The sequence below is a fragment of the Podarcis muralis genome, chromosome Z (genome assembly GCF_964188315.1).
Source record: "Podarcis muralis chromosome Z, rPodMur119.hap1.1, whole genome shotgun sequence".
In the NCBI taxonomy this organism is placed as follows: Eukaryota; Metazoa; Chordata; class Lepidosauria; order Squamata; family Lacertidae; genus Podarcis; species Podarcis muralis.
In genome coordinates, this window is record NC_135673.1 from 2,886,280 (window position 1) to 2,911,917 (window position 25,638).

General features: G+C 48.2%; 1 protein-coding gene across 11 annotated transcripts in view; it reads right to left on the reverse strand.

The window, feature by feature from the left end:
- The window catches only part of DAB2IP (DAB2 interacting protein), a 314,536-nt gene that overhangs the window by 215,215 nt on the left and 73,683 nt on the right, over positions 1-25,638 (reverse strand). For 10 of the 11 annotated variants that reach the window (XM_077922165.1, XM_077922167.1, XM_077922163.1 and 7 more), the window contains exon 2: positions 5,529-5,632. In XM_077922165.1, the coding sequence (XP_077778291.1) occupies positions 5,529-5,632 (104 nt within the window). Of the gene's footprint in view, positions 1-5,528; positions 5,633-21,473; positions 21,867-25,638 lie in introns of those variants that run through there. The other variant, XM_077922170.1, reaches the window with a different exon arrangement.

A 25,638-nucleotide genomic window follows, 5' to 3' on the forward strand; every position in this document is an offset into this window, starting at 1 on the left:
GTGACTGGGGGCAGCCGCCAAGACCACATAACACCGGTCTTGAAAGACCTACATTGGCTCCCAGTACATTTCCGAGCACAATTCAAATTTTTGGATACCTTTAAAGCCCCAAACTGGCCTCAGTCCTGTATACCTAAAGGAGCGTCTCCACCTCCATCGTTCAGCCCGGACACTGAGGTCCAGCTCCGAGGGCCTTCTGGCGGTTCCCTCATTGCAAGAAGCAAAGCTACAGGAAACCAGGCAGAGGGCCTTCTCGGTAGTGGCACCCGCCCTGTGGATGTCAAAGAGATAAACAACTACCTGACATTTAGAAGACATCTGAAGGCAGCCCTGTTCAGGGAAGTTTTTAATGTGTGACATTTTGATGTATTTTTGGTCTTTGTTGGAAGCCGCCCAGAGTGGCTGGGGAAGCCCGGCCAGATGGGCAGGGTACAAATAATAAATTATTATTGTTATTATTATTATTATTATTAGCCAGGATGGCTATGTTCTGCCTCCACAGACAGAGGCAGGAATGCTTCTGAATACCAGTTTGTGGGAACCACAGGAGAGGAGAACGGTCTAGGGCTCAGGTCCTTCTTGCCAATTTCTCTTTGGGACACCTGGTTGGCCACTGTGAGAACAGGGTGCTGGACTAGGTGGGCCACTGGTCTGATCCAGCAGTGTTTCTTAGGAAGGACAGGCTACAAAACGTCAGTTTTTAAGAGTCATGGAGCAGTAAAATGTCAACATACCTAGTTGACCAACCTGAAAAGTCTGATTGAGGTCCACCTCAGCCCTTGAAGGAGATAGTTCTAAGCCTTTAAAACAGGTCAGCTCCAAAACTATGAAGCTCTTATTTTCTCCAGATGAGTTCTCCATTGCCCTGCCCGCAAAAGAATAGCAATTCTATTTAACGATAAATTTTCCCTGTGATTTGCTATTCCCAGCAGGACAGAGGAGCAGAGTGATGATCAATGTCCCTTTCCTCGTTAATGAGAAGAGGTTTGCTCCCACCCCCGCCGGCCTAATATTTGCCAGAATCCAGGCTGCTCTAGAGCTTGCACAAATAGCAAAGGCGTCTCCTCTTAAGAGAAGCAGCTCTCTTGAGACTAAAGGGAAATAACAGCTGGACCAAGCCTCCCTCGCCAAAGACAAATGCTGTCTTCTCTTATTAAATCTTCCTCTGAGCAATCCTTTACGGATTATTTCTTCAAGCAGAAGGCCGCAAAAACTCACTGCTGCAGAAAAGAGAAAGGGCCGGGAGGGGCCAAGGAAAGAGGCCTGTTTTGATGCAGCCTTCAGATTTATTTATTTTTTTATTCCCCTCCCCAGAGCAGAGATGAGCCTGAATTAGCATAGAGAACATTCTGGAAAGAGGCCCAATCTGGAACCATCCTCCCTTACCCTCCTCTTCACCTGACGAGACTGGTTCCTGTTGTGTTGCCCCACCCTTCGAAGACAGGGCCAGGGCTGGTTTGGGAGTGTACAGTGGTACCTCAGGTTACAGACGCTTCAGGTTACATACGCTTCAGGTTTCAGACTCCTCTAACCCAGAAATAGTACCTCAGGTTAAGAATTTTGCTTCAGGATGAGAATAGAAATTGTGCAGCGGTGGCAGCAGGAGGCCCCATTAGCTATAGTGGTACCTCAGTTTATGAACAGTTTCAGGTTAAGAACGGACCTCCGGAACGAATTAAGTACTTAACCCGAGGTACCACTGTACTTGAAGGTCTACAGCTTGAAGGTCTGTACTTGAAGGTCTACAACTACAGCTGATTTGCACTTTCTGAAGCAATATGAGGACCAAGACATAGCCTTCTTCAAGATCTGCGCTGATCCAAATTTTGCAATGCAGTTCTCTGACCAACTGGTCTTAAAAAAAGAAAAGATGGCTATGCAAGGGGAAAGTGTGCATAAGAAGCACAGTCTTAGTGGAAATAACATATAAATGCATTATATTATGGGGGGATGTTTGGGTGAACTGGCAGTCTTATGACTTCTGAAAGCCACCTAATGTCTTAATAAGCACAGGAAGTACTGTATTTTTCGCCCTATAGGACACACCATCCCATAAGGCGCACCTAGTTTTTAGGGGGGGAAATAAAGGGGGGGAATTATTTTTCCCCCAGCCCCCAGGCAGCTCTCTGCAAGCCGTGGGAGCCCAGCGCTGGCTCCTGCTGCTTGCTGAGAGGTGCGCGAAGCCTGGACGCGCTGAGCTCAGCGCGCACAGGCTTCAGCATGCAGGCAACTCTCCGCAAGCAGAGGGAGCCCAGCGACGGGCTCCCGCTGCTTGCGGAGAGGTCCGCGAAGCCTGGAGAGCGAGAGGGGTCGGTGCGCACTGACCCCTCTCGCTCTCCAGGCTTCAGCGAAAGCATGCATTCGCCCCATAGGACGCACACGCATTTCCCCTTCATTTTTGGAGGGGGAAAAGTGCGTCCTCTAGGGCGAAAAATATGGTAAGCTTTGAAATGCTCTCCTCATTTCCGCTTCACTGGCTTTCCTGATGGCTACATTTCTACTTGCATGAGGACAAAAAGCAGAAACAAAAGATACTCAACACAGGAGTTGTCTTCTTAGCGGATGGGCTGTTATCTGATGGTATAAGAATTGTGTGTTGTAAGAGGGGGTGATCTGTTGCAAGTTTGTCCCCTTTTCAAGAAAAATAAATAAATAATAAAGTTCACATTCTCTCTCTCTCTCTCTCTCTGAAAAATGGAAAACTTCATTGCAAAATTGTGCACATTAGTCAAAACTAAATACAAAAATGTGCTCATTAGGAGAAATTCACCCCAAACTGCTGTGTGAATTTTCAATTTTATTTTTTATTTGCAAATGGCTGTAGAAATCTAGAGAACTGAATTTAAGGTTGAGAAAGGGAGAAAGTGAGAAAAATAAAACTGACAGGTGCTTCCAACCCTTCCTCCTGGGTGTATAAGGGATGAAGGGAGTTGTAATCCCAGCAGGCTCTGGAAGGCATCAGGCTGGGGTCAGTGCCCCTACTCCCTCCACCCTCCGTCCAACTCAGCATGCCATATGCAATCAAAAAGGAAATCTGAGAGCTGAAGCAAGAATTTATATTGACAGAACAGACCCATACACAGAATTATACACCATGACACCTTCTTCCGTCTGCGCCAGTGACACATACTTATCTTGACAAATTCAAAAAAAAGCTTGAAATATCAGTGTCTGGTGAAGAGGATGCTCAGGGCAACCATCTAAATGCTGAGCCTGACTTGGATTGCCAGAAGCAAGAATCCACTTGTATGAAGAGTGGATTGTATGGTTATATAAGATCCCTGACCGCCCAGAGCTGTCCTTCACTGGAAACAGGATACTCAAAAACAGGGACAATGGTGCCTGGCTTTGGGAAGGCTCTAGGCTGTCAATGAAGGGGATCTATGTCACTGCAGGTGTTGTTGTACTCCCAGGAGCCAGCCTGGTTAGGGAACATGGGAGTTGTAGTCCAAAGACCACATGTTCCCCCGCCCAGGGATCAAAATCCAAGGTGGCAACTGGGGACAGGAAGCAGGCACTTAAGAAAGAGTTGGAAAAGTTTCAGAAAAGAGCCTCCAGAATGATTGAGGTCATGCAGCGAGTCCCCTATGGAGAAAGGTTGTGGTGTTTGGGACTTTTTAGTTTAAAGAAATGGCAAGAGGAGATACGGTGGAAGTTTGTAAAATTATGTCTACCAGCTCCACCTGGTACGCAGGCTGAGACCCTACCTGCCCACAGAGTGTCTCGCCAGAGTGGTGCATGCTGTAGTTATCTCCCGCTTGGACTACTGCAATGCGCTCTACGTGGGGCTACCTTTGAAGGTGAGCCGGAAACTGCAATTAATCCAGAATGCAGCAGCTAGACTGGTGACTGGGAGCAGTCGCCGAGACCACTGTTTAGGGAAGCTTTTAATGTTTAATAGACTATTGTATTTTAATATTCTGTTGGAAGCAGCCCAGAGTGGCTGGGGGGCCCGGCCAGATGGGCGGGGTATAAATAATAAGTTGTTGTTGTTATAGTGTCAAACTGTGACTCGATAGACCAGTATTGAAATCCCCACTTTGACATGGAGCTCACTGGGTGCCCTTGGGCCAGCTGCTGCCTCTCAGCCTAACTTACCTTGCAAGGTTGTTGTAGGGCTTACCGTATTTTTCGCTCTATAAGACGCACCCGACCATTAGACGCCCCTAGTTTTAGAGGAGGAGAACAAGAAATATTCTCCCCCTCTCTGCGCAGCGCCTCTCCAGCGAAGTGAAGTCAGAACAGCAAGAGGGATCGCTGCGCAGTGAAAGCAGCGATCCCTCTTGCTGTTCTGGCTTTTGGGATAGCCGTGCCAAGCCTCTTCAGGGCAGGGGGAGCGTTCCTCCCGCACCGATCCTTCTTGCTCTCCTGGCTTCAGCAATAGCTGCGCAGCCTGCATTCGCTCCATAAGACGCACACACATTTCCCCTTACATTTTAGGAGGGGGAAGTGCATCTTATAGAGCGAAAAATACGGTAAATGAGGAGGGTGAGAACCAATCATGGATGCCACCTTGAGCTCTTTGGAGAAAAGGGTGGGATATAAATGCAGTAAACAAATGGTGATAATAAATAATAAATGAGCCTTGAGTGAAAAAGGGCCCTTGGGGGAAGTTGGGATGAGGCATCAGATTCCAGGGAGGGCAGCGTATCAGCTTGGCACTCTGCTCTGTTCCCTCTCACGTCACCCAGAGACTATGTGCCTGCTTCACCCCATGATCCCATGCCAGCCTCACCTCCAGTTCTGGCACCGCCCTGGTACTGCCAGAGCCTGCCTTGCAAACAGAGTCCATCCCCCAGTCTGCTTTTGACCCACCACCGATGCCTCCTCCATTGCCCATGTCACAGAGATGCCAGTTCTGGCACAAATAGACAGCTGGGTCCAGCCCTCCAGAAGGACTCCCTGTTTGCTTGCCCAGTCCAACAGTCTTGCCATACTGAAGTTGTGCCTGCCCCCTTCCTTTATAAGGCGACTCGAGTGTGTGCCACCTGTGGGACCAACGTCTTAGCTCGCTTGGCTGTGCAGAGCACCTGTTGCACCTTTGATCTTTGCCTATTTGCCACAACAACCATTTGGGCATTAAAAATATTGGAAGAAACCCTGCTGCAAGTTTTGAGTTCATCCTGCAGCGAGATCCAGGACATGTTGCCAGGCAGTAACACCAATGATGGGCCAACGATCTAAGGCAGCTTTCTATGGCACCACAGCCCTGAAGGAGCACCAAAGTTAGTGCTGCATGGAGTAAACCAGAATTCACACAAATGCACCCAAAGATCCCTACTGTTGCAGGAGTCTATGCCCAGGGGGAAATACCTCCAGACTGCTCCTCTACAATCCTTGCTGGTCTGCAGCTCCTAATTTGTTTTGTTCCTCTAAAAAGTTTCCAGACTAAGACCCCTCATGTGAATATGAACAAGAGCTTACAAATGAGCCACATTACTGTAGAGTTGGAAAGAACCCCAACTTCTGGCAAGGAATCACAGCTTGGGCTGGGAAAGAGACAGACAGACATAGACAAGGGGACTTACCGTGACACGAAACGGCGTCGTGGCAGCCGGCTCCATGCTGGGGTTCTTCTCTGCCCCCCCGCTGGGCAGACCACGCCGCTGCCCTGTCCTCTCTGGTGGGGACTCTGTGAAAAGCAGAGAAAAGGAGAATGTTGGGGACCACCTCAGAAAGAGGAGCTGCGCATGCGCATGCAAGAATCACAACAACAGCACATCGCTGCAGGTGGGCTATGCCACAGGTAGTGGGTCCCTGTGGGAAAAGCCACTTGAAAGTTTGTATCTCTATCTAAGCCCGTCACTTGAGGATGTTTTGTTTTGCTGACAACTTCCCGTGCAAACAGAGTTTAAAGTCAAGAGACCTTCCAAGTGCATTTCGTAATTGCTAGGTGACTTTGTTGCTCAGTTCAATCTTTTTACATGGCATTTTATGCTTTGTGGTACTTCTTACATAAAGGACACAAGGACACAAGAAGCGCCTGCAAGTGAAATGTGAAATCAAATGGGAACATGAGATAGGGAACACATAGCAACAGACCTTTCAGGGCCTTATTTGTAACAGAGCCATTCAGATGGGGTTTAAAAAAGTGTTACAAGGAAACATAGATAAAAACCAACTTCTTGATTTCACACAGAATTTGAATAAAACTGATGCTGTTTTCCAAGATGCAACCTGCCATCTTGATTTTAGCTAGATGGACCAATGGACTAACTCAATGTAAGGCATTGTGTTCCTAACAATAATGGACTGCAATGGAGAGAAAGGAGTAGGGCAAAGTAAAATACAGCTCGCATCAACCCTGACTGACCACTGGCTGTGTTGGCCTCCCATCCCAGGGACCCCCATGGGTGCACGTGAAGTAGTTTGTCTGGATCAGGTCTCATAAGTCAGCTAAGGCAAGTGTTGATTGTGAAGCAAGCCAGACCCAAGGAAAACCACCTGCAAGCTCAGAGAGAATTCAGGCTCTTGAACGAATAAGTACCCTTCAGTTTCCAAGACAATCAATATGCAAAAGGCGGAGAGAGAGAAAGGGAGGGAGGGAAGGAGACAGTCAGAAGGCATTACTAATCACTGCACTTAGCCAAACATTCAAGAACATCATTCAAGTACAATATTTCACCAACGGGCGTGCCTGATCACAAATATTACGACATTGCAACGACCCACAGCTGGGAGCTCACCGTCAAGAGAACCAGGCTCGCTTCTGCAGTGCGGGGTGGGCATGGGTGTTTAAAGAACAAAAGACCTTGCTTTGTGGAGGAGTGTGAGGGTAAATAGGCACCTTGGGGAACAGAATCAGGTTCTTGACACAAGAAGTGCAAAGCTCACATAGAGTCAGATATGAGAAATTCCATGTATAACTCCATCACTAGGTTGTGGAGTTGGGTAGTGGGCCATGGGCCATGGCCCTGGGCATATTTTTTTGAGGGGCTGTGGCAAGGTGCCCCCACAACAGGCTTCCTCATCGGAGGCTGCTCTGGTGTGTGAGGGAGCTGTGGAGACTAACCCTCCCTGCAGAGGTGCGTCTGGCTTCTTCATTGTGCAGCTTTTAGGTAAAGGTAAAGGGACCCCTGACCATTAGGCCCAGTCGTGGACGACTCTGGGGTTGCGGCGCTCATCTCGCTTTACTGGCCGAGGGAGCCGGCGTACAGCTTCCAGGTCATGTGGCCAGCATGACTAAGCCACTTCTGGCGATCCAGAGCAGCGCACGGAATCACCGTTTACCTTCCCGCCGGAGTGGTACCTATTTATCTACTTGCACTTTGACGTGCTTTCAAACTGCTAGGTGGGCAGGAGCAGGGACCGAGCAACGGGAGCTCACCCGGTCGCGGGGATTCAAACCGCCGACCTTCTCATCGGCAAGCCCTAGGCTCTGTGGTTTAACCCACAGCGCCACTCGCATGCAGCTTTTGGTAAATCGTAAAGACAGGCCTCTTTGCCTTGGCCTTTGGCACCTGAAATGTGTATTCTCAGGTTTGCAATGCAGGAATCTGCCCCCGGCAGCGCGATCCTGCTGGGGTTCCATTGCGTTACTACTACTAAATAATCCTGACACACACTATCTGAAGCTCTTCAGCCACCCTCAAAGATCCCTTCCTTTCTTTCTGGTTGACACTTATACCTGCTACTCAAGCACCTGCGGGTTCTCCCCTCTCCAGATTCTTGCCAGGCTCTCCTCAAAACCTTTGGCATAACCCCACTACCCCTCGAGTTCTTATGCTCTGCTGTGACTCTGCCTAACCCCATGCCTCCAAAATATCCATTCTTTATATATCTGAATGACTCCCCTCCCCTGGACAGTGAGGGGGGGGGAGGACTGAAATAGTTAAAATCACAATGCAAAGGATTAAAGCAAAAACATTTAAATGTTCAAAGCACCACAGTTCAGAAGAACAGTTTAAGTAGCTTCAGCATAATTCAGAAATAAAAGCAAAGTCGCATAAAAGCTGCAATATACAGAAGGGAGGTGTTGTTGTTGTTGTTGTTGTTGTTGTTGTTGTTGTTGTTAAGAAATGCAATAAAAAACATAGGAGAAAAATGGCGTGGCAGATGAGCTGTGGGTGGGGTCGACGTTAGATTCAGTTCACAGCGAAAGGTTGTTGTTGTTGTTGTTTAGTCGTGTCTGCCTCTTCATGACCCCCTGGACCGGAGCACACCAGGCACTCCTGTCTTCCACTGCCTCCCGCAGTTTGGTGAGACTCATGTTTGTAGCTTCGAGAACAAGGTCCAACCATCTTGTCCTCTGTCGTCCCCTTCTCCTTGTGCCCTCCATTTTCCCCAACATCAGGGTCTTTTCCAGGGAGTCTTCTCTTCTCATGAGGTGGCCAAAGTATTGGAGCCTCAGCTTCAGGATCTGTCCTTCCAGTGAGTGCTCAGTGCTGATTTCCTTCAGAATGGATAGCTTTGATCTTCTTGCAGTCCATGGGACTCTCAAGAGTCTCCTCCAGCACCAGAATTCACAAGCATCAATTCTTCGGTGATCAGCCTTCTTTATGGTCCAGCTCTCACTTCCACACATCACTACAGCGAAAGGTAAACCTATCTAATTTGCACTTTCTGGAATGAAACACAAAAGCCTCAAAATTTGTACTTTTCTGAATTTTGCATTTTGCAATGCAGTTCTCCATTCAAATGGTGGGTAGAAGAATGCATACACTGGGGTAAAGTGTCCATAAAATGCATCCATTTGCAAAAACAATATCAAAGAAACACAAATTATTAGGGTAAACCACTTCTCAAAAAGTTGGGTATTAGGCATAATTACATACAAGCACCTGTGCATTAGGAGACATTTGTGTCAAAATGCCAGCGAATTTTCATGAAGACTTTAAAAGCCATTTCCAACTCATGGAAATTTGCAGAACTGAACTTAAGTGTGAGAACCTGAAACTGGCAGATTCACCCATCCCTAAGGGAAGCCTCCCTAAGAAGAGTAGTTTACCAGTGAAGTGCTATATATGACTGCTCAGGAGTAAGTCCCACTGAGTTCTATGATACTTACTCCGAGGTAGGTGTACATAGGTTTGGTCAGGACAGATCCAGATGTGCTCCAGAGGCATATAGACAAAGCAGTGCATAACTTTTTTTGGGGGGGGAGTTGGTGCTGGAGCTCAGGTGTTTATGTAAGTCCTGCCACATGTTCTGGAAGGAGAAACCACTCTTCTATTCCTAGAACATGGGCACAGCCTGAGATACTGTGGAAGTTTGAAATGCTACATTTGGAGGACTGTGTATAAGTAGTGGGGAGGGGCCGTGGCATGGAGGGAGCCTGCTGTGTCCCCCCAGGTCATGGTTGACCTGGGGTTGGAGCTGCAGCTGGGTGCGAGAAGGTTGCCTTGGCAGGGGTGGCGAATATGCCACCGATTCACCTCTCTCCTTCCCCCGGGTCAGGCTTGACCTGGGAGTGGAGCTGTGGCTGGTGGCACTGGGCCATCACGCAAGGAAGCTGTTTACACAGCTCCCTCAGGCGCCAGAGCCAGCCTCCGATGTGGAAGCCTGTGGTGGGGGCACCTTGCCACAGCCCCTCAAAAAAATATGCCCAGGGCCCACTACCCATACCCACCCCATGGTACTCTACTGTTTGCAGGCAGTTTGTGTGGCTTTCCATCAAAAAAGGGTATACTACAAGGTGCAGAAAATAATAATAATAATCATAATCATAATAATCATAATCATAATCATCATAATAATAATTTATTTATACCCCACCCATCTGGGCAGCTTCCAACAAAATATTAAAATACAGTAATGCATCAAACATTAAAAGCATCCCTAAACAGGGGTGCCTTCAGATGTCTTCTAAAAGTCTGGTAATTGTTCTTCTCTTTGACATCTGAGGGGAGGGCGTTCCACAGGGTGGGTGCCACTACTGAGAAGGCCCTCGGCGCTGGACCTTTGTGTCCGGGCAGAACGATGGGGGTGGAGACGCTCCTTCGGGTATATTGGACCGAGGCCGTTTAGGGCTTTAAAGATCACCAAAAAAAGGGGGGGAACCGCCTTGGAAGTCAAATGTTTTGAAAGTCAAACGGACTCCTGGAACATTCAGCTTCCAAGGTACGTCTGCACTTCTTCACACAGTGCATAGTTAAACTATGGAGCCGAATTCCACAGGATGCTGTGATGGACACCAATTTGGATGGCTTTGGAAGAGGACAGGGCAAATTCACTGAGAACTTGAGGGCCCACGCAGCTGGAAGCAATAATGCTTATGTGTACCGGTTGCAACTGGTTGGTCACTGTGAGAACAAGATTCTGGACTGGACAGGGCGATTGCCCTGATTCAGCAGTCTCTTCTTATTAAATGAATGAATGAATGAGGGTCTGCTCAGATCCCTGCTGCAAAAACCAAGGAGCTAAAATAATAATGTGTCTTGTTCCCAATAGATGCACTGCGTGTGCCCCAATTGTAGTTCACATATACATTGCAGAGTAACGGATGAGAATGATGATCAGAATTCATGTGATGGGCTCACTTTGCTGAAGCTAAGCAGATCTGGGCTGAGCTGGTGCCTGGACCACCTGGGAACCCCATAGATGAGCTTGCATTGAATTCCAGCTTAGAAGAAAGGAGGGGCATAAATTATTGCTGAGCCCAAAGCTCTCAGCCAAAAACTTTTGGTACAAAATGGGGAGGGGAGAAAGAGTAAAATTGCCTTCTTGCCTATGCCTTCCTCTGCTTCAAGTTTTACAAATCAAACAATATTTTATTATTCAGCTAAAGACCCATTAAAAGCAAGATACAGTATAACCCAAAACCACACCATTCCTGACATAAAATGTAACACACACATATAAAGCGAGAATATGATTTTTTAAACACACACACACACATTTAAACTGATATACTCCCTTTGTGAATTTTTGAAGCAACAAAGAGAAACTGTGTAGCTCCGTTATTGCTAGAAGTCTAGCAGATTCTGTCATTACATTATTTCCCATCAGGCAATAAGTCAGCCAAATAACACTCAAGCGTCTTTCCTGGTATTTTCATAGCATAGATGCAAACCATCTATTTGGTCATCTCTGTAAAAGTTGCATAGAAAAAGAACATGAATTGAAGTTCCCATTTCTCTCTCAGCACAGCAGCAGAGTGGTCCATTTTGCAGCAGCATTGAGAGGCCTTACTGGGAGATGACATGCCCACCCCACCTCAAGGGCTGGAACTGGAACAAAGTGGTGGTACTTTCATTCAAACCTCATATAAATTTATTTTAAAAATGTATAAGCTGCCATACATCTGAAGATGGACACCAAGTTTTTTGAAATGGCAATAGCTATTAACCCAACAATTAAGAGGAATAATAAAAACCAGTCAACTAGTTGAAAAATACCATAATTTAAAATCCTTGGGCAATAATAATAATAAATAGGTCAGAGGCAGCAATGTCTCTGAATGTCAGATGCTGAAAACCACTGGAGGGGAGCGGGCTCTTGTGCTCGCATTTCCCATAATGGGCGTCTGGTTGGCCACTGTGAGAACAGGACACTGGACTTAGATGGGCCATGGGCTGATCCAGCAGACTGTTCTGATGTCCTTATATTTGTACAGTGGTACCTCTGGTTACGTACTTAATTCGTTCCGGAGGTCAGTTCTTAACCTGAAACTGTTCTTAACCTGAAGCACCACTTTAGCTAATGGGGCCTCCCACTGTCACCACACGATTTCTGTTCTCATCCTGAGGTAAAGTTCTTAACCCGAGACACTATTTCTGGGTTAGGTCTGTAACCTGTAACCAGGTCTGTAACCTGAAGCATATGTAACCTGAAGCATATGTAACCTGAGGTAAAAGGTAAAGGTAAAGGGACCCCTGACCATTAGGTCCAGTCGTGACTGACTCTGGTTTTGCGGCGCTCATCTCACTTTACTGGCCGAGGGAGCCGGCAGACAGCTTCCAGGTCATGTGGCCAGCATGACTAAGCCGCTTCTGGCGAACCAGAGCAGCGCACGGAAACACTGTTTACCTTCCTGCCGGAGCGGTACCTATTTATCTACTTGCACTTTGACATGCTTTCGAACTGCTAGATTGGCAGGAGCAAGGACTGAGCAACGGGAAGCTCACCCAGTCACGGGATCCGAACCGCCGACTTTCTGATCGGCAAGTCCTAGGCTCTGTGGTTTAACCCACAGCGCCACCCATGTCCCTAACCTAAATAATTTCGAAACTACAATCAATAAAACAACGGCAAGCAACAGTGCATAAAATAATACAATACAGTGGTACCTCGGGTTAAGAACTTGATTCATTCCGGAGGTCCGTTCTTAACCTGAAGCTGTTCTTAACCTGAAGCACCATTTTAGCTAATGGGGCCTCCCGCTCCTGCTGCGCCACTGCTGTGCGATTTCTGTTCTCTTCCTGAAGCAAAGTTCTTAACCCGAGGTATTATTTCTGGGTTAGCGGAGTCTGTAACCTGAAGCGTATGTAACCTGAAGCATCTGTAACTGAAGGTACCACTGTGAAGCCATCCGAGTTGGTGGCCATCACCACATCAAGTTGATCTGCAAGTTCTGCCTTGCTGTCTGGTCCTCATGAGTCTGGGAAGTGAGATGGGACTGGGCTGTGCTGCACTGGTGTAATTTCCTTTGAAGGACAGCGCACTGAGCAATTACCGTATTTTTTGCACCATAACACTCACTTTTTTCCTCCTAGAAAGTAAGGGGAAATGTCTGCGCGTGTTATGGAGGGAATGCCTACAGGTGGCATACCTACGGATTTCCCTCCTCTAAAAACTATGTGCGTGTTATGGTCGGGTGCGTGTTATAGAGCGAAAAATACGGGTATCTCAGGTCCCATGTTGGATCTTGATGGGGCTGCTCCCAGGCTCTGGAATTCCCTCCCTTGGGAAGCCAGACTGGTTCCCTCCTTGCTGTCCCTCCACCAACAGGGGAAGACTGTTTTGTTCTGACAGGCCTTTGGGAACTGGCTGTTATCTAAGGAAAGGGCTTTTAATAGTGCCGTTCTGCTTTCACTGCATTTTAACAGATTTGTTATATATATAGTGGAATTTGCTGCCAAGGAGTGTGGTGGAGTCTCCTTCTTTGGAGGTCTTTAAGCAGAGGCTTGACAACCATATGTCAGGAGTGCTCTGATGGTGGTTCCTGCTTGGCAGGGGGTTGGACTCGATGGCCCTTGTGGTCTATTCCAACTCTAGGATTCTATGAGACATACACACACACACACACACACACACACACACACACACACACACACTTCTATTAATGTTTTATTGTTCGTTAACATGTTTTTAGCTTTTTGCATTTTATCAGTGCCGTTTTTAATATGTGAGTCCTGGTCTGCAGAAAATGTGCCATAGAAATAACAACAATTTGATTGGCTAGAACATGACCCAACAGTACCATCAGCAAACATTGGTTTGCTGGTATCCTCTCAGTTGCTCTTGCTACATGGCCATGCCCCTAAGTGGCATGCTCAAGTATCAAAAGGCTTGCAGAAACAACTCTCCGCTCCAGAAATACATTTTGGCTCTGCCCCTTGAAAGCTAGTGGTGTGAATCTTCCAGAGGCTCGCCTTAATCAGAAGAGTGCAGGTGAGCTGGCTGAGAGGCCTGGAAGCCTCAGCCAGAGCCCTGGCTCCCAGCGGCCCGCTCATTCTGCCCAGCTGGCATTTGTGCCATGTGATAATAAAGCCCCTTCCTTCTCTTTTAAACCCGGAACGGGATCTCCTTTCATATCTCAACCCCATGCCACTAATCCCTCCTTTACAGACTGTTAACTTCTCTGGAATCTGAGGCCACTTGTATCATTACTGAGAGATTTGGAGGGTTTTAAGTTAATAACATGCCATCGACTCGCTAGATGGCAAATGCCATCCCAGAGTGCTAAACCCCTGAATCTGCTGTGATCTCAAGCCAATAAGTGGACAAATTAAGGTATAATCTGCAAATTGCTGGGAGGACTGTCTGCTTGTGCAGGACAAGGAAACATCCCCTAATGAATACCTTGGAAAGGGCAACTCCTCCTGCAAGAACAAGCTGCCTTGCCGACGGCGCCTTGTACCTGGGATATAGTTGCTAATAAACACAGTCCCAAAAAACAAGGGAATGAGAATGAGGCCCTGAAGCTCAAGCAAGGCAGACTCACAGACGCATTTGCTCTCTCCGCAACCCATGAGACAACAGCTGGGGCTGGTCCCCAGGAAAAACTGCCAGGGAATGCAGAGTTGAATTTACTTGATTTTGGCTCTCTGCATCCTGCCTCACATACCGGGATCACTGGGCGGGTCCCAACATAACAACGAAGACTCAGTTTAAACCTCAGAGAAAATGCAATCAAAATAATTCATCGGCATCAGATAACAGCAGCAGTCATGCCCAAAGGCCTGAACAAGCAGCCAACTTCTCACCAGGCACCCAAATGGCACTACTGCAGGTGTCGACTGAATTTCAGGGTGGGAGAGGGCATTCCAGAGTGGGGGAACCACCACAGAAAAGGCCCACCCCTGCCTTATTACCAAAGGTACAATTCCTAGCACTGTGGCATTAATGAGGGCTTCCCCAGAAGATCTGAACTCACAGGCAGACATGTGCAGAGAGGCGATCCCTTAAGTATTCAAGGTCCAGGTTGTTTGGGGCTTTGTATTTCAGAAGAATGTAAGGAGAGCCTGTTGTATATCAAAGCACTCATGGACATTCAATGAAGATGAATGTTAGAGGATTCAGGACAGAGAAAAGGAAGTAATTGTTCATGAAGCACAAACTATGGAAGTTGCTCTCCCAGTAGGCAGTGCTGGCCACCAACTTAGATGGTTTTAAAACGGAATTAACAGTAATTTATGGAGGAGAGAACTATCAATGGCCATAATGGCTATGCTCTGCAGTTGGGAGACAGCAATGCTTCCAAATGCCACTGCAGGGGAGAGTGATGCTCTTGTGCTCGAATCCTGCCTGCTGGTTTCCCACTGTGCTGGGCCCGGGGGTAACCCATAAAACGCGGTCCAGGACTGGACCAGAATCTGAAGGTTCTGGTGGGAGTCAGTCTGACAGGGCCAAGGCAGGACACGAGGCAGGAAACCAGGCAAGGACAGGTACAGGATCTAGCATACAGCATTGTTGCTCCCGCAACCTGGGGCCGGGTCCGACAGCCTTTTATTTTTGTTGAGGTAGCGGCCGGTCCTGATCCCCCGGTGATTCACCTCCCTGTTTCACCCAAAGGCGAGCACTCCTGCGAGTACTCGGGTCTCTCCTTCTCTCAGACCTCAGTCTCTGCAGCTCGGGAGACGTCGGTGGGTTCCTAGACCCAGAGGCTGCCTCAGCCTCCCCGACCCAACCAGTAGTGGAGCAGCTGTAAGCGATGGCCCAGCTGGAGGCAACAAGGTAATCCCCACATCTGGAGCCAGGGCAGGCTCAGGCCCCTGACTCGGCCCAGCTGGTGTTTGTTGCAGGGGAACCTGTGCAGACTGGGACTCTTCAGGATCAGGCCCCAGACTTGGTTCAGGTGATGCCTGAGGCAAAAGATCCGGTGCAGACTGAGACTCCTCTGGTTCCGAGTCTGAGCCCAGGTCCCAGGCCATCACACCCACAGAGATCTGGCTGGTCATTGTGAGAACAGGATGGGCAACTGGCCTGATCCAGCAGGGCCCTTCTTCTTAGGACTTTTCTGATGGCAAGAGTTCAGCAGTGGAACGGATGACCTTGGAAAGTGGGGGCTCACCTTCGTTGGAGGTTTTTAAACAAAGGTTGGATGGCTGTCTGTCGGGGGTTCCTTAGGTGTGATTTCTGCATTGCAGAAGGTTGGGCTAGATGGTCCTTGGGTGGCCCTTCCAACTCTACAATTCTAGGTTGGCTACTCCTGGTGTAGACAGTACTGAGCTCAATGGACCAATGTCCAACTCTGGACAAGGCAGCATCCTATCACCCAAACTTTGCCTGTTTCTGCTTGAGACTGTACAGAACCTGGCAGAATGGAGCTAAGGCCCATGTCTGGGGTACTGAGGAGCTGCCGCTGCTATAAACACCTGAATGCATACATATTTGCACAGTAGAACTGCAAATTTCTCCCGAAGAGAAAACAGCCCCGAAAGCAAAGGGTTAAGTCTATGTGCTCACATTTCAGGTTTTAAGGGGAGGAAACATTTCAGCTTCTAGGGAAATGGCAGGCTGGGGAAATGCTACTGCAGGACACATTTAAATGCTGTTATGCCCCATTGGCACCTATTAATGGTAACAATTAGCACTTTCCATCCTTTTTTTTTTTTTTTTTTTTTTTTTGCTTTCTTGAGACATGTGTCCAATGCTCTGAAAGGTTAATTTTCCGCATCTTAAATGCAAGTGCTGTGCATTTACCTCATCACCCCAGGCAAGATCAGCTCCTTCCTGACAGAGTAAACCCTCCTTGTAAAGGGATTACACAGAGTCAGAGAAGGGAGGGCTACTTCTGCTGCTGCTGCTGCTTGGACCTCCTCACCTGGAGGTGGTAGACCAGATGCAGAAGGTCTACTGTTGAGAGGCAATGGGAGGCAGCCAGGCTTATGGGCACCCCAAGGGGCACACATTTAGCCTGGAGATGAGACTGAGACTGAGAGATGAAATGGTGGCCATCTTTCAGCACCTGAAGGCTTGTTACCTGGGAGATGGAGCGTGCTTGTTTTGTGTCACTCCACAGGCCAAGACCCAAACCAATGGATTCGAATGACGACAAAGGAGATCCTGACTAAACGGAAGACTTTTCTTATGGTAAGAGCCATTCGGCAGTGGAAAGCGATGGAGCCGCCTGCGTTGGAGGTTTTAAAAGTGAGCTTGGCTGGCCATCTCTCATGGATGCTTTAGCTGTGGTTCCTGCATTGAAGGGGGTTGGACTAGATGACCCTTGGGGCCCCAGTCCAACTCTACAATTCTAAAGTGTGAAGCAATAGAGATTAAAAATGAGGGAGCCACAGAGATGGGCTCGGGTGCCAAGTGTATCCCCCGAGGCCTCTTCCCCGAGCCCTTGGGACTGAGTCCACGGAAACAGCCTTTACAAGCTCTGCTTTGCACTTTTCTTGAGTGTTTTCTAGCCTCATTGGAATGTGTTCTTCATCCATGTTTTGAGCATGGCAGTGGAAGTTCACGCACAGGCTGTTGGCTGCAGAGCTGTGCAGATGAAGGCTACCTGGCGGTCACTTCGCCATTTCTTCAGGGCTTCCCAGTGGTAGGTTGAAGGGCTTGCTTTGTAATGTATATACAGGTGAAACTCGAAAAATTAGAATATCGTGGAAAAGTTCCTTTCTTTCAGGAATTCAACTTCAAAGGTGAAACTCATATATGAGATTGACTCATGACATGCAAAGCGAGATCTGCTTCTACTTCTCAGAGGTCCAATCTTGCTCGATTTGCAATCCCTGTTTTGCTGATTTCATCGAATATTTTCATTTTCTGAGATTGTTAATTTGGGGTTTTCATCAACTGTACGCCACGATCATCACAATGATAACAAATCAAGGCTTGACACATCTCACTTGGCATATCATGAGTCTATCCCATCTATGAGTTTCACCTTTGAAGTTGAATTCCTGAAATAAATGAACTTTCCCCCTATATTCTAATTTTTCGAGTTTCGCCTGTATTGTTTGTTGTTTGGGAATAAAATCTGTAATCTTCTCACACTCACATGCGTTTGTATTGCTTCTGAATCTAATTTTAAAAGAAACATCTTGCATTTGGCAAGACAAGCCCATCCTTGAGGGTCCTGCTATCTTCCATTCTGTGGACATGGCCATGCCAGCATTGACGTCGCTGAGACAGAAGTGCCAACATGCTTTGAATATGGACTTGGGACAGCACCCTTTTTTTGAGGCTCTGTCTTGCCATGTGATGCCCAAAATTTTCCTGACATAGCACATGTAGAAGGCAATGAAGCATCACTCCTGGCTGTGTGTATATGTTTGTCTGCTTGCGTATGTAGAAACTTCTGCGTCTTTTGTGGAATGAAGCCTGCTGTGATAAGGTAAAGGTTACAGCCACCATTGCTCTCCCTTCTTTTCCCTTTGCCTTGGCCCTCAAGCAGCATGTGGCCCCTGGAAAGTTGCTCACAAGGGATTATAGCCCTTATGCCCGAAGGTTTTCTCTCCTTCTAACCCACAGAATGGCCACAACTGGGCAAAGAAAACAGGAAACCAGGCTGCCAAAAGCACAGGGCAAAAGAAGACACACAAAAAAGAATTCGCCACCCAGAATTTGGCCCCTGCCAGCTGCTTTTGAATAACCCCCTCATCCTAGAGACTCGGGTGGCGCTGTGGGTAAAAGCCTCAGCGCCTAGGGCTTGCCAATCGAAAGGTCGGCGGTTCGAATCCCCGCGGCGGGGTGCGCTCCCGTCGTTCGGTCCCAGCGCCTACCAACCTAGCAGTTCGAAAGCACCCCCGGGTGCAAGTAGATAAATAGGGACCGCTTACTAGCGGGAAGGTAAACGGCGTTTCCATGTGCGGCTCTGGCTCGCCAGAGCAGCGATGTCATGCTGGCCACGTGACCCAGAAGTGTCTCTGGACAGCGCTGGTCCCCGGCCTCTTGAGTAAGATGGGCGCACAACCCTAGAGTCTGTCAAGACTGGCCCGTACGGGCAGGGGTACCTTTACCTTTTACCTAGTTTCTGAGCAAGCTACTGTCCTAAGCAACATCCACCAATGTATTATTTACTGGCATTTTTACTTGTGTTTCCATCAAGTTACAGCAATGCCATGGTCTAATGACCAGCTGGGTCTAATGCAGAGCTTCCATGGTCAAAACCTTGCTCTTTAAGGAAGCCTTTCGGGTTGGCCAAGCCAGTGCCCATCTCTCAATATGCAGCTTTCCAGGGCTGCTTGGGGGATTTGGTCAAAGCAAATTCTTATGAGAACTGATCTGAATCTGAATGAGAACTGAACACAAAGATCACGATGCATTCTCTCTTGGTTTTATCACTTTCCTGAATTTTGAGGTGCAGTTGTCAGTTTAAGGGCTACCAAACTGCATCTTAAAGAACTATATTTTAAGATATAATATAAGAGCCCAAGGAGAACCTGCTGGATCAGGTCCATACCCAGATGCTTGTGGGGAACCAGCAAGCAAGACCTGACCGCAAGAGCCTTCTTCTCCCCTGCTGTGGTTTCCAGCAACTGATGTTCAGAAGTACAGTGGTACCTCGGGTTAAGAACTTAATTCGTTCTGAATTAACCTGAAAGTATTCTTAAGCTGAGGTACCACTTTAGCTAATGGGGCCTCCTGCTGCCACTATGCGATTTCTGCTCTCATCCTGAAGCAAAGTTCTTAACCTGAGGTACTATTTCTGGGTTAGCAGAGTCTGTAACCTGAAGCGTCTGTAACCTGAAGCACCTGTAACCCAAGGTAGCACTGTACAGGTGCCTCTGACTGTGGAGGCAGAGCACAGCCATTATGGCTAGAAGCCATTGATATCCCTCCTCCATGAATTTTTCCCAATCCTCTTTTAAAGCCCTCCAACTTGATGACCATCACTACCTCCTGCAGGAAGAAGAAGAGTTTGGATTTGCTTTCCCACTTTATCACTCCCCTTCAGGAGTCTCAAAGCGGCTAACATTCTCCTTTCCCTTCCTCCCCCACAACAAACACTCTGTGAGGAGAGTGGGGCTGAGAGACTTCAGAGAAGTGTGACTGGCCCAAGGTCACCCAGCAGCTGCATGTGGAGGAGCGGGGAAGCGAACCTGGTTCACCAGATTACGAGTCCACCGCTCTTAACCACTACACCACACTGGCTCTCACACTGGTTCCACAGCATGCAATGTCTCAAGAAAATCCTTTCTATTATCTGTCCTAAATGTCACATATTCTAGTGTTAAGAGAGAGGGGGAGAGGGATAGAAACTCTATGACGTGCATAATTAAAAAACAACAACAACTTCTATCATGTTGCCTCTTACTCGCCTCTTCTCCAAGCTAAAAAAGTCCCAAATGCTACATTCATTCCCCCCCACCCACCCACTTGATCATTTTGGCTGCCCCTTTCTGAACCTTTCTGAGCTCTACAATTTAGAAATACCTTCAGAATGTGTTTAGAAATGTGCATTTAGGGAGAAATTATGCGTTGAAATACTAATTTAATATGGAGGTTTCATGTGAATTATTATTTATTGTCATGATTATTTGCAGGGTGGTGCAGTAATGAGACAGAACAGACACATGCAAAAGCAATGTGAGCCAGATATATATTGTTCATCCCTCATTATTTTCCCTCACTCCTTTTTCTGAGTATTATTGGTTTGGGAGTTCTGTTGAAATGATTATATATATATTTGCCCTGCATTAGTATGTTTTCTCACCCTCAGTTTGATTCTTATTGTGTTTGATCATTTTACAGTCAGCCACCTTGTTTATTTATTTATTTATTTAAAACAAGTACCTATCAATATGGGACACAGGTGGCGCTGTGGGTTAAACCACAGAGCCTAGGACTTGCCGATCAGAAGGTCGGCGGTTCGAATCCCCGTGACGGGGTGAGCTCCCGTTGCTCAGTCCCAGCTCCTGCCAACCTAGCACGTCAAAGTGCAAGTAGATAAATAGGTACCACTCCGGCGGGAAGGTAAATGGCGTTTCCGTGCGCTGATCTGGTTCGCCAGAAGCGGTTTAGTCATGCTGGGCACATGACCCGGAAGCTGTACGCCGGCTCCCTTGGCGAGTAAAGCGAGATGAGCGCCACAACCCCAGAGTCGGCCACGACTGGACCTAATGGTCAGGGGTCCCTTTACCTTTACCTTTACCTATCACTATTTTCAAAAAATCAATAATTTCTGTACGTTTAACAAACATTCAAAGAAACAAAGTCCAAACAAGCATCTATAAGGAAAGCGGGATATAGCACTTAAATAAAACAATAAAGGAAAAGAAAGATTATTCAAGGTACTGATTATGTTTCTTGCTTGCCTATTTGCCTATTGGTCTGCACCACAGCGACTCTGGAAACAGAGAAAATGGGAGAAGTTGGGCCAATCAGGGTAGATCAGAGGTGACATGAGGTCACAGGCTAAGATTTGACCAGAACTGGAAAAGCTTGCAGGTATGACCAGCTTCCAGCCAATCAGAAGGCCAAGCTGGGAAGGCCAATCAGGGATGGCATTGTCCTTCAAAATGGCAGAGACGGGGCAGGCTGACAGGCCTGCAGACTTGACAAAATCAAGTTCTAATTCATTCAGATATGAGCCGGCATCAGCTGTGCTTCTCTTCTAGCTGAAAATTCAGGTCAACAACCATCCCAGGCAGCTCAGGTAGAAGTGTGCAGCAGCAGCAGCACCAATAGCCGAAAGAGGAAAGAAAAGAAAAGGGGGAGGGAGAGGGAGAGGTCTGGCATGGGGGGGTCTGTGGGAGCCAGCTGGAGCTGGTTAGCAAAAGCAGTGGAGGAATCTCCTACGGGCACCTCGGCAGGAAACTTAAGCCAGGAACGGGGAGCAGGAGGAGGAGGAGGCTGGGTTGCACAGAGTCTACATCTGCAAAAGTTAAAGCCTGACCAAACATTCCTGAGAGACAACTCACCTAAGAGGAGAAGCAGCGGTGGCCGTCAGAGACCCCCATGCCATGGCACCCTGGACAGCTATCAAGCCGAGCAGTGGGAGGGGGTGACTTCATCAGGCGCTGGAATGGAATTCGGTACCTGGCGCTGGAATGCCGTTTGAGCCAGGAAAGGTGGAAAGCCGTCCAGGGTAGGCAGCAAAGGGGCTGCCGGTACTCTCCTTGCTGTAAGGGGGAGCGCAGCCCAGAAGCAGCCTCCAGGCAGAGGGGCTCCCCAAGTGAATCTGGCTGCCGTCAGTTCAGGTGGAAGTCAGGGAGTGACTGAGGAAGGTCTGGCAAGGCTAGAAAGACCTGTCTGCATGCCAAGCCAGGAGAACAGCAAGGGAGCACAGAACTTTGCAGATGAACCCCATTTCTCCTCAAAAGTGAACACGGCCAATGAAAGACCGGTTCCCTCATCACCTGACACTCCAGTGCTGTGCAGCCCATTGGCAGGGAGATTTTGACACCTCCTGGTTCTCCGAAAGGGGTGGTGTTTTTCTGCAGAGTGAGGTGGAACTGGATTTACCTGTCCCTTCCCTGCTTTGCATCTGCCAAAGAACTCTCATTATCTTAATGAGCTCAGGTGTTTCCCATCCAGCTATCATCTAAGCAGCTTTAATTGCAGTTTTATCCAGAGCAAACCGCAAGAAAGGGAGAAGGAAGTTCGCAAACTAGCGATGGGCCCCTTGCAAGGAATCTGTGTTCTCTGGCTGTACGTTATGTTTGAAAACCGAGCTCTGAGGAGGAGGAGGCGGGGAAGGAGGCCACAGATATTCCTCTCCTCATTCTCCTGCCTCCTCCCACTGTCAAATTTTAGACTGTAGGCCTCTTGGAGCTGGGACCTGACTTTATATGTTCATATAACTACAAAGCACCTTGTCCATTGCTGGGGGCTAAGAATGGACTAAGAATTAGAGGAGAAGGAAAGCACACAGTGGCTTCTGTCATGGGCCAGGGAATGCCAGGAGACTGTACCCATTGCAAGAGAATCCCCACCTGGCCCAATACATCAGAAGCTGCAGGGAGCTCCTTGCCAGAAAGGCACTTGGCATCAACTGCCAGCTGTCCTGGGGCTGCAGAAGTAAAGGACATAAGAACATATGAAGATCCTACTAGATCAGGCCAACGACCTATGTGGTCCAGCAACCTGTCCTCTTGGTTTCTTCGCCTACCTCGTAGCAACTCATCACAATTTTCTGGTATTGGCAGTTAGGCATTGGAATATGTGTACTGTGTTGGAGGATTGGGTATGGCCATCATCTACCCCTCCTCTTTTGAGTATTCCGTTACAGGAGCCCGGTGGTCATGCATCCTGTCCGATGCCCTGCTGGTGGCTAGAAGAAGAAGAAGAGTTTGGATTTGATATCGCGCCTTTCACTCCCTTTAAGGAGTCTCAAAGCGGCTAACATTCTCCTTTCCCTTCCTCCCCCACAACAAATGCTCTGTGAGGTGAGTGGGGCTGAGAGACTTCAGAGAAGTGTGACTGGCCCAAGGTCACCCAGCAGCTGCAGGTGGAGGAGCGGGGAAGCGAACCCGGTTCACCAGATTATGAGACTACCGCTCTTAACCACTACACCACACTGGCTCTCGAGCCATGGCACGACCCCCAGTGACATAATGGGAAGCTTCCAGTTGTATTTGCATCAACAAGCTCCTCCTACTGGTTGTCAACCCTGAGATGACTCCCTGCTGAGTCGGGTGGAGTCATGTATTGCTGTTTTATCCAATGCCTAAGCCAATACTACTCGCATGCTATAACCAATAAAGTTGTGGTTTGTCCATTAACCAAAAATAATGTGTCTTTGTGTCTTATTATAATCCTATGCGGGTGGCGGGTCCTCCACTCACAACCTGTTCTCATGGTGGCCAAGCAGATTCTCCAATGGGAAACTCACAAGCAGGACCTGAACACAAGAGCAACACTCCCCTCCTATAGTTTCTAGCAACTGGTGTTCAGAAGCATTTCCTGCCTTCGACTATGGAAGCAGAGCAGAGCTAAAGGTAAAGGTACCCCTGCCCGTACGGGCCAGTCTTGACAGACTCTAGGGTTGTGTGCTCATCTCACTCAAGAGGCCGGGGGCCAGCGCTGTCCGAAGACACTTCCGGGTCACGTGGCCAGCGTGACAAGCTGCATCTGGCGAGCCAGCGCAGCACACGGAACGCCGTTTACCTTCCCGCTGGTAAGTGGTCCCTATTTATCTACTTGCACCCGAAGGTGCTTTCGAACTGCTAGGTTGGCAGGCGCTGGGACCGAGCGACGGGAGCGCACCCCGCCGTGGGGATTCGAACCGTCGACCTTTCGATCGGCAAGCCCTAGGCACTGAGGCTTTTACCCACAGCGCCACCCGCGTCCCGCAGAGCTAGTAGGCACCAAAAGCCTTGTCCTCCATGGATATGTCCAATCCTATATTTATAAGCATGAAAGCCATGTTGGTGACCATCACTGCCGTCTATGGGAGCGAGTTTGCTGTGCTGCCTGAAGGAACACTTTTTTTTGGTAATCCATCCTGAATCTTATGAGAGAGGGAGAAAAGCTGTCCTCTGCCCACTTTTTCCATAGATGCATCATTTTCTAAACTTCTGTCATGCCACCTCTTTCTCAGAAAATCTCCACGCTAAAAAGTCCCAAACATTGTAGCCTTTCTTCAGCGGGGTCACACCATTAGGATCTCATCCATTGGCCAGAGGAAAACAGAGCTATTCAAGCCTGGAAACCAGCACTGGAAGATCTGCCTGCCCCCACCGGGGCATCGATGGCCCCTTGCAGATCCCCACTTGCTTCTAGCCATGAAGTCCAATTTCTCCTGCCTCTCTCCCTTTCCCCTCCACTCTCTTTTCCTTGAGTGAGGTCAACCTCTCCTTCTCCCTCTATCTGGGAGCCGCTTTGGAAGACCACAAACTGTCTGAAAAGTGGGATAAAAATATAGCAAACAAGGGAAGAAAGCTTATTCTTTGGCAATCACTTGTAGCCGAGTAAGATTGTTTTCTGTAAACACAGTTTTAACAATGAGTGCGTAGGTGACTGTGGAGGCCAATTCTGGATCCACACGTCCTTCCACAGTGGGGACATTGGTTTTCGGGCGGAAGTTGATCATGGTGTGGATTTGCCAAGCATGCCTTCCTCTTAGCACGCTTCTCCCTTGCGTCCTGAGTTCGCGTCTTCAGAGCCCATGACACCTTTGGTAAAGGTTGCTCTCCAATAGTGGAGGAAGGGGGTGGGGGATGGGTACGGGCACCATGGGCAGCAGAGCACCCTAGGGCAGCCCAGCCACCACCTTCCTCTCAACCGCGGTTGCTCTGTAGAGGGCTCAGCGCTGCCAGAAAATGTTAGATGCTTCGCTCACAGGAGGGTGCATTTACTTGGACGGCGTGCCCTGCCCACTTGGATGCTCAGCCCCTTTCGTGTGGGTGGGCGTGTACCCCCCCCTTCCACCCCAAGTGCCGGCAGGGGTTGCTATGCCGGTGGAAGGCAGAGAAGGATACACCTGCAGTTCTTGCCATCCAAATATCTTCTAGGGATTGCAGAAGTTCCCAATTGCCCAGTCTTGGGTTTGAAAGTGGAACCGAAACATTTAAGAATTTCCCATTATTCCAGTTTGTATTTCAGAGTTCTGCACAGAGTGCAGGACATACGATACGATAATCTTTATTGTCCTTGTCCCATACAGAACAATGAAATTGAAAATTCTACATCAGACATTCAGAAACCAACAAGCCTGCTATCCCAGCCTGGTTAGCCCCCTAAAAACTCTGATACCCCATAATTAAATATAATATGCTCCCACAGAGACTACCTTACACTGTGTTAAAAACCAAAATCACATTTGGATAGAAACTGTTTCTCAGGCAGCTAGTCCTAGTCTTTATAACCCTGTACTTTTTTCCAGAAGGCAGAAGCTGAAAGAGATCATTTCCAGGGTGCACACTATCCTGCGCTATCTCTGCAGCTTTCTTATGACACCTGGAAGCGTAGATTTGATCCAAGGTGGGAAGAGTGCACCCAATTATTCTCTCCACAGTCTTTACAACCCTGGACAGCATTGTTTTTTTCCTTGACCGTGCAGCTCCCAAGCCACACACACAGACCACAAGTCAAGACACTCTCCACAGTACAATGGTAAAATGCCATCAACAGGTCCTTTGAGAG